We start from the raw sequence: 15,741 nt of genomic DNA on the forward strand, positions 1-15,741 counted from the left end.
CCCCCCGCCCACAGCCCGGCCGGAGCGGGGGCGGGAGGCAGGCAGAGAGAGCAGGAGGAGGAGGAGGAGGAGGAGCTGCGGCTGACGCCGGCGGAGCTTTCAGTACCTCGGAGAACGGCTGCGAGCGCGCCAGGCGGGCAGGAGCCGCCACCACCGCCCTCCTCGCCGCTCACCTGCCCCGTTCCGCTCCTCACCCGCCCCTCCCCGCACCGCGTCCCCCCGGCGCCGGAGCGAGCCCGGTCCCGCCGGAGCGGTGCCGAGGGGAGAGCACGGCAGCGGCACAGGCTCGGTGATCGGGACGGGCGGGGGGTCCGTCAGCGCAGGGACAGGACGGGTGGTCAGCCCGGGACGGCCGGACCGGCTTAGGGGGTCGCTCGCTGCCGTCGCTCCTCGCGGGGCGGCGGCCGGGGCGGGGGGAGAGGAGGGGGCTCGCACCCCGCATCCCGCACCCCGCATCCCGCACCCCGCATCCCGCACCCCGCATCCCGCCGTGGAGCCCGAGGGGAGAGAGGAGCACCGAGTGCGGCAGCGGCTGCCGGCATTCGCTGGGGTGGGCAGGCAACCAGAGACAGGAGTCGCACCGGCGGCTGGGAACGGGGAATCCGCTCCGCGGAAACCTCGGGGTCAGAGATACCTGGCTCAAAGGGGTTTTGAGGGGAAGGGGAAATTGAATGTAGGCGCGTTTTGGTAGTTTTGCTGAAATAATCAAGTGCCGAAGGCAGATCTTAGGCAGATCAGGTAGAGGGATGGATCCCGCTGTTTTGGATGCCGGCTTGAATTTTTTGTTTACTTTTCTGTTTTGACCACTGCTAAATGTGGATTTTGCGAGCGAACCCGATGGCGGTTGTTCCATTGTTCCTTGTTTGAACGTAAATCTTAGTCTTGCCGCTTGTGGATTTATTTATTTATTTATTTATTTATTTTTGGAAAGGACCATTCCAGGTAGCTTTTGCGTCTGCCAAAATGAAGCCTTTGTATTTTTCAGTCAATTATACCTAATATTGACATTCTGTTTGGTGCAAGAGACTTAAAGTGCTGCCTCACTCAGAGGACCATTAAAGACTTTCTCGGTCTCTACATGTAGCTGAATGTGTTACGACACATCCTTTCTCCCCCACCAAATCTTCCTAAAGATTTTTCCAAAATGAAGAAATTTAATTTTCGCAAAGTTTTGGATGGTTTAACTGCCGCATCCCCTGTTGGAAGCAGTAGCGGTGGCAGTGGAAGTGGGGCTGGTGGCTCCGTGCACCCAGGAGGGACTGCGGGAGCTGCAGGGACACCCAGAGAGGAGATCCAGGAGACGCTCACTTCAGATTATTTTCAAATCTGCAAGGTAAAGGCTGTATTTTTATTTTCTATGGAAGTAATAAAAGCTGCTCTGGGTTGGGGGTTGTGTGGGGGGGGGGGGCGGCGGGTAGTAATATGATACCAATAAGCGTTTTACTTGAGAACTGCAGTGGTTGTATAAGGATTTTGGAATGAAAAGACAGAGATCCAGTGGATGCTTTTTGCTTCCTGCTGCAGAGTTGGGATGGTCAGTAAATTCGTAGAAATCTTGATTTCAGCACTCAGGGCTGAATTCCAAGTTCACACTTGGACCCCAAACGGCTGACAGGATTGTGGACAGGAAAGCAAATCAATTTGTGTTAGTACCAATAACATTTACAAGTACTTAGAAATTGACAATTGTATGCATCTACTTCCTCACTCTTCTCATCCTCCCTGCTTTTCCTTCCTATTTTAAGGAAAAGGCACAAGCTAGAAATAAAAGATAATGCAGTGACTACTGAACCCAGGACTTCAATTATTTGTGAGGAGCTGGAGGTAGATTCAGGGTGGCTGTTTACCATTAATACTGAAGTTTCTGGTTGCATGATAGCAAACTTAGTGGGACAGCAGAAATACCAAAAGTTGCCAAATCTGTTCTGGTTTTTATGTGTTGATCACTTCCTTAGTTGGGAATTTTCTATGAATAGAAAGCATAAGATATCCCTGTATGTATTTTGGTTTGTATCTGTTTTCTGCAACAAAGCTTTTAGTGGTGGTTTTAAATACTTGCACCTGTAAAACAGAACAAACTATTTGGTACTTTTGATCAACTCTGGAATATGAAAATCATACTTTTGTAATGAAGACAAAATACGAAAGGAGATTATGGTATTTTACTATTACCTGTCAGTTTTATGTGAATTCTGGTGGCTTTACTAGAAATTTTGTTTGCTTATTTGTTTTGATTAGAAGCTTCAAAACCAGAATTTCTAATTAGTACAATTTGCTTTACCAAGAGTAAATGGACTCCGCCTATTAAGTAGACTTTGCTTTTATTAATCAGACACAAATTGATCTGAAATTTAGATGATTGTCAACTCTTATTTCTTTTTGTGTTTTGGAAAGAAGAAAGAAATATAAACAACCAAGACAAGCCTGTGAGAATTTTGTGTGCAGATCTGGTCCTTGTGAAACACACAGCTTCCCTGATCTCAGATATCATGTTTCCAGTTCTGTTTGGCTTGCAGCTACAGCTGGTGTCAAACTCTTGCAGAATTCAAGGGGAGAAGAATGAGTCCCTATGGCTTAAAGACTCAGAGACCTTTGGATAGGTTCTACAAAATACTAATTCTTTTTTTCTTACAGTTCTTTGTCATCCTGAACCACAACAGGTTCCAGCTTTTTGACTCAAATGATTCCATAGTTTAATAGAGTGTCAATGATGAGTTCATTAGAATCATACCTGCTTCCCAGGCTTGGATTTGACTACAGGTGCTTAGGGACACAGAAATTTACTATTTTGTGAAATTCCAGGTATTTAGTACAGTGATATACCATTTTTGTCACATCAGTAAAAAGATAACACAAACAATCAAGGTACATTAAAATATCATTAGAAGGTCTGACATTCAGAGATTTCTAGGTAAAACTAAAACTCAACCTGGTTTCTTTGTGTTTAAGTCATGTGATAAGGACAAAGATGTGTATGTAGAGAGATATAGTCTATTTTGTATGGCATATTTGTGAAAATAAGGAACATGAGATGAAATGAATTTTTTTTCCCTGATCTCCATTATTTCCCTTGTTTGCTTTCTATTACTTGATGATAGTGTTAAGTCCTGATAGATAATACTTGGAATAGATAATACTTGGATAATAGATAATACTTGGATAGATAACACATACTTGGAATATGTGTAAAAGAATGTGTCATTTGAAGAAGATTTCAGTAGCTAATATTTGCCTGTCTTAGCTCTCAGGTTAAAATGTTCTCAACAAAGTAAATATTTGTGTAGGAAACCTCTGGGTTGCTTGCAGCAGCACTTGCTTATGGATGCATGTCACTGCAGAACTCTATGGTACACAAAATACTGCCTTCCTTTTTCCAAGATACAAAGGTGTGCCGAAAGCAAACTTCCAAACCACTTGGTGGTCATGTGCTCCTGACACTTGCAGTGTTTATTCCACGGGCTCCCCTTGAGCAGCTCTGCCACACTTGAGGAGCACCAGGAGCGCATCTGGAGGAAGCCCCAGGAGCTGGAGGGACCTGTGCTGTTGCACTGGGGCCTGGCGCAGGCACAGCTTCCCCCTGCCTGCTCCGGGGGCCAGAGCCCAGCCACAGTTTGTACCTCGGTCAGTCTGCATCGCATTGGAAGCACACACATAACCCAAATCCCGTCCTCACCGAGCTTTTGTGGTGCGGCACTTCTGGTATTTCCATTGGGCATTTGCACGTTCAGTTACATAAGTTATATGGGCTGCATATTTAGGGATCTGCCATCCTGCTGCACGCAGAACTGAGGAGAGCTAATGGCAGTTTTGGTTTGTTCTCTGCAGAGTTGAGGCATCTGGGCTAACAGCCTAAGTAGCACCTCAGACTGGTTTTCCTTTCTTTGCTGATTATAAAAATCTTCATTTAGAAATGAAACGTAAAAGCTGACTCATACTTAAGAATTAAAGGGCCTTTCCCTGCAGGTTTTTATGTAAATAAGTTGCCTTTCTGAAGTTTGTGGGAGGTTTGCTTAACTGAAAATGCAGATCCAATTCTCTAGGAGAAAACTGTTTTGAAGGGTAACACACCTGATTTCATTTGTTAACACACCTGAAAACCAACTCTCAATTTTGTGGCATTTTAAAATTGCTTATGACCACAGTGTCTTTTTGAGATACAGGTTAGAGTTTAACAGAAGTAAGCTGAATATTTTACGCCGAGATGCTCTCGATGAGCTACTTTTGGCATTTATATTTAAATCATTAATGTGATCTTCTGTATTGAAAGAATGAAACATTCTTGAAACTATTACACATGAAATATCTGTATCCTGTTTTAAGCATGATAAATTTATATGTTGATAGCGGTAATAATGAATCAGTGGCACCATTTTCAAAGTACTCAAGCAATGTGAAATATTGTCTTACCTATTTTGTGACAGCAGAAAGCTGAGATGCAGTTTAGGCTGCATCTAGGGGCTGCTTTTGGGATTTGAGTATCCAAGTGGAAATCGTGAAAATATTGATTATAGTTCACATTAGTTGAATTGAATGTGTGAGATAGCAGCATCATCCTAAAACTAGGCATGATCCAGTAGAATAAGCTACTAAAGTCTATGTTAATTTTAATTGAGATAGACCTAATTTCCTTGGGTTTGCTTCTTTGTATTTTCCCTCTGTATATGCATTGTTTTTTTACTCTGGCAAGCATTTTTAGGCTCACCTGTGTTTGTCCAGACCATCCAGGAACTAAAATATGGCACTGGGGAAAGATCTGCTATTAATAAAAGAAGTGAGAAGCTTATCATTAGGATGTTTTAAATCATTTCAGTAGAATTTTGAACAGAGGAAACATAAAAGGAGGAAACAGTGATTTTATGACTTTTACAGAAGGGTGCTTCTTAGGGGATGACACAGTTGGGGAAAACTGAATAAGAATGAAGATACCTTTTTTTGGTATGTGAAGTACTTGTTCCTTATGAAAATGTCTCCCATGTAGAACTGCTCAGGGTTTTCTTGGAGAACAAGCATAGAGTTGAATTGAATTTCTATAGCATGAGGTTAATAACTTTGGAATCAAGACCTCAGTTAAGAGCACAGTAACAGTTGTACTTAGTTGTACTTTAGCAGGTATACAATTAATCTATTCTAACAGGTTTTCTTTTGCAGTGGACAACAACTGAATTCCCATGAAAAGGTCCAAGAACTGGCAATTTAATCTTCTCAAATAATTGCTTCCCAAATGGTGATGGACTGCCTTTAAATCCCAAAGCATGAGATTTCTGTTCTTTTCCAAACTTGTCTTCACTGTTATTACTGGGTAGTCTCGCAACACAATGAACATGCTTTAACTCTTGCTGTATTGTTTATATTGACAGTATAGTCATAGGTTCAGTATGTTCATTAACCAGTCTTTATGCAAAACCCTTGGAGGCAAGAACAGTTTTAGGCTTTTGTTAAAACTGATATGGAATCCCATGGCCAATTGCAATTGTGCCTTCCTAATCCTGCTTATGTTTGGTAAAAACAGGCCTTCGAGATACAGTCAATGGGTAGCCAAGTTACATGTCTTAATTATCTGGATTTCCTGTCAGGTGGTCTTAAATTTTAATTCCCAGAGTTTATAGATGGTAATACTTTATTTTGTCAACCTATGAAGATAAACTTTTAATCCTTCTGACAGCAGCCAAGTATTTTAACTGCAAATGCAACATGACACTATAGTTCAGTGATAACAGATTTTGGAATGGCAATTTAAGCACAATACTGCAGGAGCACATTTTTGGTTATGAAGAATTAAAAACCAGAAAAATCCTTGTTATAAGCTATCCACCGTGTTTTAGTCAGTTTGAGCTGTTTGGTTAATCTGTCTTGTTTCCTTGCTAAGGTCATACAGTGAACAAAAAATAAAAAGTTTACCAAGTGCTAAATTTCAGTGAAAACCCATTTTAAAATTAGTATGAGCTCTTACTTGTAAGTTCTCAGAGTTCATTTAATACTTAAGTGGTAAATAAGATAATGGTGGGAGGGATTTTTTTCCTATATACCAGAGTTTGGATCTAAAGTTAGGTGCAGAACCCTATTTTCTTTAAAACTGCAGAGTCATGAATGACACTTCTAAATTAGATTATAGTAATTTCATTAAATTTGTGATGAGCTTAATGTATTCTTCTTTTTTAAGTGTTTGTATTAAATAGAAATAGGATTTATCAATGGGAAAGAGCATAGCACATTAAAAGCTTCTTTTGAAAGAATTTTGAAGATTTTAAGGTACTTGTAGTAGTAAAACTGGATTCACTTGTTTGGGGTTTGTTGTGCAAATATTGGTCTTTTTGCATTAGTAATCCTAAATGAATTAATGCACATCCTTCATGGCCAACACATGCAATTACATCTTCAAAATTATTTCCAGACCTTTAAGGTTGCTGAATAAAGCACTCAAAAAGTTCCACATTTCTTAAATAGCTTTGTTTGCACAGACAACTTTTAATTATGTGATCCCATATTTCTTCTATAGGTTTAATTTAGCAGAACAAATAGTGTTTGCTCATAGGAAAGTACTTCAATATTTCTTTGCATACTTAAAACTCAGAGCATGCCTGAATATTAAGTTCCCCATGGACTTTTCCAACAGAAGTGCTCACCACTGTAGTTCTGAAAGCTTTATAAACATTAATGAATTGACCTTCATAATATTTCTGTAAGATGGAAATTATATTATCCCTGCAGTATAGATGCCGCAGAAAATCCAAAATGTTCAAGGTCCACTGTTTTGAGTTTCCAGCTTGACCTGCTTTGCATCTGTTTTTCTTTTATTATATTTAACTTATCCCATGTTTTCCCATTGGGCCTCCCATTGTTTTCACATTCTGTTGTACATATTCTGCACAGTTGCAGAGTGATCTTTAGGTTAGTTGTTCTGTTTGTATGCCTACCTTAGTTAGCCAGAATTACTCTGAATTATCTTTCTGTCTCAAATGACTACAGATTGATTTCTGGCTCCACTGTACTATGGCAGAAGAAGATAATTTAATTAATCCCTACAAGAGGAGAACAAATTCATACTGCAAAGATTAACTTATTTAATGTATTTTTTAAATTGTTCTGCTTTTTATGGTTGACCTTGCATTTTTAACAATATAAGAATCATAGAATTACCTGAGTTGCAAGGAATCCTTGAGGATCACCGAGTTCAACTCTTGATTTCACAAAGAGAAACCTAAAGGTTAAGATATTTGCTCTAATCTTATGTACCATTTCAAGTGGTTTTTTTTTTTTTTTGGTTGTTGGTTTGGGATTTTTTTAGGGGTTTTTCCTTAATCCATGGGAACATAGATGTTGGAAGATCATCTAGTCCCAGCCCCAGTGCCGTGGGCACAGACACTTTCCACTGGACCAGGCTGCTCAAAGCATCATCCAACCAGTCCCTGAACACTTTTAAGAATGGGGCATTCACAGTTTCTCTGGGCAACTTGGGCCTGTGTCTCACCACCCTCACAGTAAAGAATTTTTTCCCAATATCTAATCTGGATCGACTTCTTTTAGTTTGAAGCTGTTGCCCTTTGTCCTATCACTACATGCCCTGGTAAACAGTCCCTCTCCAGCTTTATTTTACCCTCTTTTAGGTACTGGAAGATGCTATAAGGTGTCCCTGGAGCTTACTCTGCTCCAGGCTGAGCAACTCCAGCTCTAGTGGGCTATATTATTCCTCACCTGTGGGTCACCAGGTAGTTAATGAGATTTTTTTCTCACTATTGCAGTGGGAAAAGCAATTTTTAATCTCCTGTAGGAGGGATGAAGGAAATTCAGACTGGTTGGCTCACAGTGCTCTGATTGAGGAGCTGTCACATAAAAAGGTGGTTGCATAAGCAACTTTACCCCCAACTTACTTCTGGAAGAAAAATGCTTACACTTAATTTTTTACAAGAAATTACCAAGAAATTACTTAGAGGTTCTTGGCTAAAAATATAAAGATTTTTTTTCTAGATAGAAATGCATATTCTGTGTAAAACATGCAGCTGTCCTCAGTGGAACTGGACTAAATCCAAGACAGATTCCATTCTCACTTTGTTTAGAAGAATATCCACTCATATCTGCTTCCTATTCTGAGATATCTGATACTCCCTGGTGTATGATTTATGCCCAAAAGACTTTTTGAAGTCTATGTGAAAATACTGTGAAAAGTTAGTATATTCACTTCATAGTGGAAGGGAAGCAGTAGAGAGTAAACTAATACACCTTTGAATATAGTAATCTGTTGGCTATTCTAAGAAAAAGTGCTTATCAAAGGAGCTTGTGGGGTATGTTAATTTGTCCCTTTGTGTGTTAGAATCATTATGGGGAAAATTAGAGGACTGTTGGATTAGAAATACAAGTAATGTGCATCTGTGGAGAGAAGAGAAAGCAATATTATTAGGTACAGATGGCTGGCAAGTACACTTAAATGTAATAAGATGTTATCTTCCTGCAGTGCTGTGTCCATTCCTAACAGATCACCAGCAAAGACTATGAATAATAAAAAGTACTAGAGACAATCTGTCACCTGTAGCTAGGGTCAAAGTCTGAGGAGGTGCACTCTTTATGGTTCCTTTGAAGTTAAGTTGTATATAATACTCAAAAAACCCCAACCTCAATGTTCAAGGCTTTGAGTTGCTGTATGCATGGACTCAGAAGGAGCCTTACTGAATTCTTTTGTGTGTATAAGTAGATGCATGTGTGCATGGTAGCATGTCTTTTTTGCAGGATTTGAATCCAACAAATTAAGAAGAATTGCTTTTATTTCATTTAAAAGTCTGTTATGTAAGAATGCTTTGAGGTCAAACACTTAGAATTCAGGTCCCTTAAACAGCTAGTATTAAGTTACGTCTACATGTGAGGCAATCTAGTCTTTATTGCATATTCTTATTTTCTCAAACTATCTGCTTATATTTTATTCCTGTCCTCCTTCACATTTGTTTTGAACAACATACAACATGTGAGGAGGATGAATGCTATTCTGTTTGTGTTCTTTGCAATAGTTCCTGTGAAGTCTCTGTGTTATCCACTGGACGCACAAAAATAGTAAATAATAATAAATTAATGAATGCTCATCTCTGCTTTGTTCATGCTGTTCCGCCTATTGTATCCCTTCAGGGTGGAGATGTGCTCTCAGTTACAGCTGTCCATCATCACTCGTGTTGAGGATACATTCCATGTAGCTGTGGATAAAACTTAATTTTACTCAGTCCACAGATCCCTGCTTTATTCATGGTGTGTCCTGCATCTATTTTGAAATGCTCCCTGAATGAGGCAAGGGCAGGAAAAGTGTCCTGTGGTTATGTAAACAGAGACCTGGTTCTTACCATCCTTGACTGCGCTGACTTCATTTGTGTCTGAGCTGTGTCCTTGGTAGCTTCATAGGCAGTGCAGAGGGGAACAGTGATGTGCAGGATCTGCTGGATTTCCCTGCTGTGAGAGGGTAAAAACCTGCCATAAAATACCTGCATTTCTTTTGGAATATACCTTCACTCTGTGTGAGGTGAGATGCTGGCTGTTGTTTTCACATTAAGTTCTCAATTCAACATGAGAAAAAAAAATCTTCAAGTTGCATACAGCATGTATACAGAAAGAAGGTAGGAGAAGATTAATTATGAAATAATATTAAGTTGTAAAAAATGTTGTAAATGCTAGTAATGAAATCTGGTAATAGCATTTGTATACAAGAATGCCAAATTACATTGCAAAACAGATTTTCACAGGAATAAACCAATAATACAGATTATCTTTGTATCAGAGTGGTTTTAACGCTCTGTTTCTCTAGCTTCCTCCCCTGCCATCCTCCAGACCAAACCCTCCACCCTTCAAGAACTTTATTAGAGCAGGAACATTTTTCAACCCTGCACTATGGCTGACTTTTTTTAAAAACAAAAATATTTTCAAAGCAGCAACCAAAGCATTTGTTTCAGGGCAGAAAGTACAATCAGCCATAACAGAACATAATTAGTCTATAGTAGTGAAGTTTCAGAAAATCCAAAAATGGGAAGTCATGCAAAATTAATTAGTGTTATTGTTATGTTGTTCTGATGTAAACTTTTCTTTTTGTTTAATTTCTCATTAAAGTTACGAAATTATCTTATTCTCTGTATCCACAGTCATAGTGAAGACAAAAATACTTTCTTTTCAGTGCTATCAGATAAGCTGAATGATTTTATAATTCTTGTACATGCTCCTGAAGCAGATCTCCATCATACAGATGATATTTTGAATCAGCCTGTCTCAAGTTCTAGAGTAGTACAGTTAAATAATGCAACGACAAAATCAGTGGAACTGCTATTTGAATTGCTTTGATTATAAAGATTTTCCATTTGGGGGACTGAAGTCTTGCTTAAGTAGGTAAGCCAAAATGAACTTTGCAAACAGTAGTTTGGAGTTGGGTTTTAAAAAAATTCTACATTGAAGACAAGGGTAGATATAGTTTTATGAATGATCAAGACATTTCTCCATATGCTGATGCCCTATTTCTTCTTGCTAGTTTACATGACAATAGTGGGAAGTACATTATACCATATTTACTGTACAGTGGGTTTAATTCCTTCATTGTGGTCTCATTTTTTCTTCCCTGTTTGTATATTTGCCTGAGGTTTATTGTGTGTTTTGTTTTGTTTGATTGTTTGTTTTTGGACTTGGGAGAGTTCTTTTAGAAAGAATAGGAAGGGAAGAGGTGAAAGAATTTTGCATCCTTGGACTTGGGATTTCTCCAAAGGGCATAATGCTTCTCTTGGGATGGTTATATTCCTGTATTACCCTGTAACTTATTTTGCTGTAACTCTGCTGTGGTGGATGTAGCAGGATGGTGTAGTTGCCAAGCAGTTGCTTGGCCATAGCTACACTGATTTAAATAGATCCAGGAAGTAACATTAAAATTCAGCCCCTTTAGCTCTGGGCAGGAGAGCTTGGAGCAGACAGTTTGCAGCATTCCCTTCCAAACTTACCTGGGCTGGGGATAATGAAGCTTATGGATCAACGTTATTTTATTTATTTGTGGATTTTTCCTGTGTAAATTATATTAATTTTGTATTTTTGATACACTACTGTGTATTTCAAAGGACAAGCATGAGGAGATTGAAATTCAGAAGGCCTTATTTTTCCCCTGTGGTTTGCTTAGCTTGGCTGTTTATATCTATATGAATCACATATAAATAGGACCATCCTTATTTAATAGTCCAGCGTCTAGCTTGCAGAACTGAAAATGACAGTGGAAAAACACATCTTTGAAGTATCTGCAGAGATCTTTGTTACATAAAAAAAATTCATACCTTAATTGTACAAAAAATGTATCATATTTGTCAGTTAATTTCAAATACTCTAAAATCTCTCTTATATAATTATCAGTGTGTAATACTTGTGAAACTAAACTTTTAAAATTCAGTCTGTATTTGAAGTCTGCTTTATGTCCAGGACAACTACTTTCTCAAAATTCTACCATAGCTAATTAAGTGACGTTTTATAACAAAGTAAGTTCCATACTTGAAAAATAAAACAACAAACCACATTTGCCTATTACTAAAAGTATTATTCTTCTATGCCAGAAGTTTTTGTAGGGGAACATTATTAAATTCTGCTTGTTTCTTAAATGTATCTTTTCTTCCTGCCCCAATATTCCTATATCAGTAGCACTTTTGTTCCTGCATTTTCCATGGCTTTTTCTTTACTATATTTTTCTCCACCAATACTGATCTCCTTTTTCTTCCTATCTGTTTGACTGCTACTGGCGAGGATAATAAGCTCATAAGAAATGGCCTGCTGAGACAAACCCATGGTCCATATCTCCCAGCAGTCAGTCTCTGACAGTGGCAGCAGAATTGTCACTTAGGGAGGGTAATAAGTTACATCACTTTCTGCAGTCCATTCCCTTTCCAGTCTCCTATCATTCAGCATCGCTGGGTTTGATATGTCAGAGGGAGTATCTTTAGCTGGTCCTTTTAAAATCCATTTATCAATCATGTCAATAAATTTGTCCCATTCTCCCCCCCCCCCCCCCCCCCCCATTTTAAACTAATCTTTAATTTATTTTGAATGCCTCTATGGCTTTGCCAAATATGTTTAGCTTACCCACTCACTTGTTTATGAAAGTCTTAGTCATATCCCCCCACAAACAGCTCTCAAGCAATGGGCTCATTCAGGTTTTCTTTAGCAGCAGAATGATGCCCCTTGTGTTAACTCCTTATGCTCTTCCTCATGATGTCCAATATTACTTGACTTTTTGGGGTTGCTGTTGAACAGTAAACCAAATATTTCAGAGGAATGACAACAATGCCCAAAAATTACTTTGCTGAGTTGTAAATGCTAATTCCAATTTCAGCATTGTGCAGATCTAGTTAAGATTTTGTTTTTTCTTCTAGATATCTTACATCTGTCTACACTGAAGCTCATTTATCAACTTCTTGCCCTGTTAAGTCACTCTAATGAAGTCTTTCAGGAGCTGGTCCCTGGTAGTACTGAATTTCACTCTCCAAAGGAGCTTACTATTAGCTATGATCTTGGAGACTTCAGGGTTCATTACCTTTTATAGGTCATTAAAGACTATGAATAAAATTGGTCCAAGCGTGGAGAAATCTACTTGGGATTTTCTTCATGGTAAAAAATCCATAAAACTCTGTCCTTTGTTTTCTGTGATCTAACCAGCTTTCAATCCACAAAGAAATTTCTTCAGTCCCATGACATGTCTGTTTCTCTAATAACATTGCAGTGGAATATTATTGGAAGGCTTTTGGAAAACATATGTATATTCATATTCCCTTTGTTTACTTGCATGCTGACAGTTTCATAGAATTAGAGAGAACTAGTCAGACGTGATTTCACATTGAAGAAACTCTGCTGACTTGTGCAACAATCTTTATCTGTGTGCTGTTAGTTCTTATTTTATCATCTTGTCAGGGACAGCAATCAGCTTTCCCAGTCTACAGGTCCAGAGTCCCTTTTGTAAATGGCTTTTTCCAGATGACTGTTTCTAGTTTTACACCAAGGAAAAGAACTATCTGTGGGTATCTTTATCTAAGAAAAAACAAAAAGGTATTTTTTAGAATATTCTGTGAATATTCAGAAGCCCTGATTCCTATTAGAGGTTGAGAGCTGGATGGAATTAATAACTTGGGTTTGAAAATCATAGCTAGGCTGTGATTTTTACAAAAAGCATTACTTCAAAAAATGAAAATTTAACTAATAAAAAATTTATCTCCCCTGTGTTGTTTACTTTGCTTGGAAGCCTGCTGATACCTTGTCCTCTTTCCATTTTTCATGAGAAGGGATCAGTCTTACCAATCAGTTTACAGACACAGAGATCCATAAATGAGAGATGTCATGGTCTTATAGTGATATAATACATGGCAGCTCATTTGTATAAGCACTCATTTTTATTACTACAATCCTGGAGCACCATAATACTAAAAATAGTATTGAAGTGGTGAAAATGCTGTAATCATTAACATTTTTTAATTTCCGGCATAGCTGAGCAAGAGGCTGGAGAGGTTTCAGTCAGCACTTCATCCTGTGTTCTGTAAACCAATCAATTATTCTTCAATGACATTTTTGTATGTGGTGTGTTGGTGACAATTTGGAAGTAGACTCTACATACTGAGCCACAGGTTAAGACTACATAGTTAAATTTTAGCAAATGTACATATTCTCAAAAATTGTTTACCTAAGTAAATCACTTTTGCTGTCAGATGTTAAATGAAACAGGCTATCCATAAAATATTAGTAGAAAAATTACAAATTATAAGTTTACGCAGATTTTCAGAAACATTTTTGGCTATAAACTTTATTAGTTAGTACAGTTTAAAATTTTATTTAGTTCTGTGTTTTCTGGAGCTATTTAGAGAATGTTATCACTTTATTAAAAAGGTATCTTTGAAGTCTGAGATAAATTACCACAGAGTAAATGTTAAGAAAACTTATACAGAAGAATTGCATTATGCACCCTGTGAACAATTATACTGGATATTGCATATTAGTATTAGTGCAATTTTTTTTCAGCAAATGAAATATATCATGGTATCTTAGACTGAAAAATACCATTATGTTCTGTACAGGATATTAAAATGTTAATTGGTAGATTACTAGCAAGTCCAAATAATCAATTTCCTATATTAGTTTAGGTAAATTGTTTGTGTAAAGATTACTTTAATGATATATACATGCAATTCACTGCTTAAAATTATTTAAAAGAGAATTTAAGAGAAAATAACTATGCTGAACTCAGATTTATGCTGAAATTGTATCTGCATTTGTAATTGTTCTGTTTCAAGTAAATTGCTTTGCATATTGCACAGAAACTGTATGTCCTAGAGGGCACAGGCTGCCTCTAGAGACAGCGTGCCCAAAAAAGAGACGTAAGAGGAAGCTGGATAATGTGGAGAAAAGCAGTCCTGGCTCCATCTGCTGTCTGGTTTTCCTCTCTCCCTTTTATTTTCTTGGCAGCTTCTTTCTTGGGATATTTGGGGTAGTTAGGTTCCCCCCTATATTTCTTTGAACACAGACTGGTTTTTAATCATACTTCTGCTTTTGCCTGCTATTGACCCCAACTACTTAGTTTTGCCTTTCTGAGCATCATTGATAGTTTTGTTTAATGTTGTTCCTTGGACACAACTCAGATAACACAGGATTGTACTTTTTATCTTTTTTTTTTTGTCACTCTAGGATCAAGTTAATTTTGTGACCTTCTCTTCTTTTTCATCTGTAATAGTAAATGCAGTAAGAAAGACCAGGCACAGTTCTAGAACTGTTACTCATCCTTACACTCAGGTTCACTCGAGCTGTATCAAAGCACAGCTGAAAAGTCTACTCCAAGTGCTGGCTTTTCATGTCAATCTTTCTTACAGTCCTTTGAAAAAGAAGGGACCAAAAAGCTTTTGTTGGACCAGAGCTGAGGACAAGAACCTGGGATTTTGGCGTGTTAAAGATTTTCCATGTTCTTTTGTAATAAATTTAATCTTCAGAATAATTTCTGAAATTAATTTGGGCCATACCCTCACTTATAGAGACATCTTTTTCTGCCCTCTGTAATGTATAACTTGGCTTTCCTTCCAAAATGGTTTTGTTCTTTTGGAATCCTAATGAATATGAATATTTAGTTGAAAGGTGTAATTTACTTGAATGTTCAGTGGATTTCAATAATTTTTACAAATGGCAGAATTTTGCAGCCACAAAAGCCTCACAACTTGAATTAGTCTAATTACTCAAATTTGGAAAATGGGTGCAAAATAGAAAGAGCACTTTTGAGTCAATCCTAGAGTTCAAGAATTGTACTGAGCTATGATCCTGAAAAAGTATACATCACTCTTCTTTTAAAGCATAGTTCTATCTCAAATACAGGACCCAATTAAAATTTCCAAGTGGGAAGTCTGACTCTAGATTGCAGAAATACTAAAAATACAATGCAGATCCTAAATATGTAGGCAAGGATGCAAATAGGTCTTTAAAAATATTTACTTTTGCATTCTTAGATCTTAAAAATAGCACTGAAAACTCAGTCATGGCAAAACATCAGAACTAATGGGAATTCAAACTTTATTATAGAAAGCCTTTCTAAAATCAATAACTAAAAAAGGATAATTGGTGAAAATAAAGTTTTTCAGATAAGGAAGAATATTTGTTCACCAGAGTACAGAAATTTCAAATATAATAGCAGATGCTATATGTTCAACACACTAGAAAATACTACAATCCGTGATTCCTGATATTTTTGTGACATGAGAGGTAAAACCATTTCTAGGGTATGTAAGT

The 15,741-nt window shown here is 38.0% G+C and overlaps 1 protein-coding gene across 6 annotated transcripts in view; it reads left to right on the forward strand.

Annotated features, from left to right (window-relative positions):
* Window positions 1-222: 222 nt before the first annotated feature.
* STXBP5L (syntaxin binding protein 5L) overlaps window positions 223-15,741 on the forward strand; it is a 182,436-nt gene continuing 166,917 nt past the window's right edge. For 3 of the 6 annotated variants that reach the window (XM_021549140.3, XM_021549141.3, XM_021549142.3), the window contains exon 1: window positions 224-1,333. In XM_021549140.3, coding sequence (XP_021404815.2) covers window positions 1,145-1,333 — 189 coding nt within the window. In that variant the 5' untranslated portion in view covers window positions 224-1,144. Of the gene's footprint in view, window positions 1,334-15,741 lie in introns of all 6 variants that reach the window. The other 3 variants (XM_021549143.3, XM_021549144.3, XM_021549139.3) reach the window with 2 other exon arrangements.

This window comes from Lonchura striata, chromosome 2 (genome assembly GCF_046129695.1).
Source record: "Lonchura striata isolate bLonStr1 chromosome 2, bLonStr1.mat, whole genome shotgun sequence".
In the NCBI taxonomy this organism is placed as follows: Eukaryota; Metazoa; Chordata; class Aves; order Passeriformes; family Estrildidae; genus Lonchura; species Lonchura striata.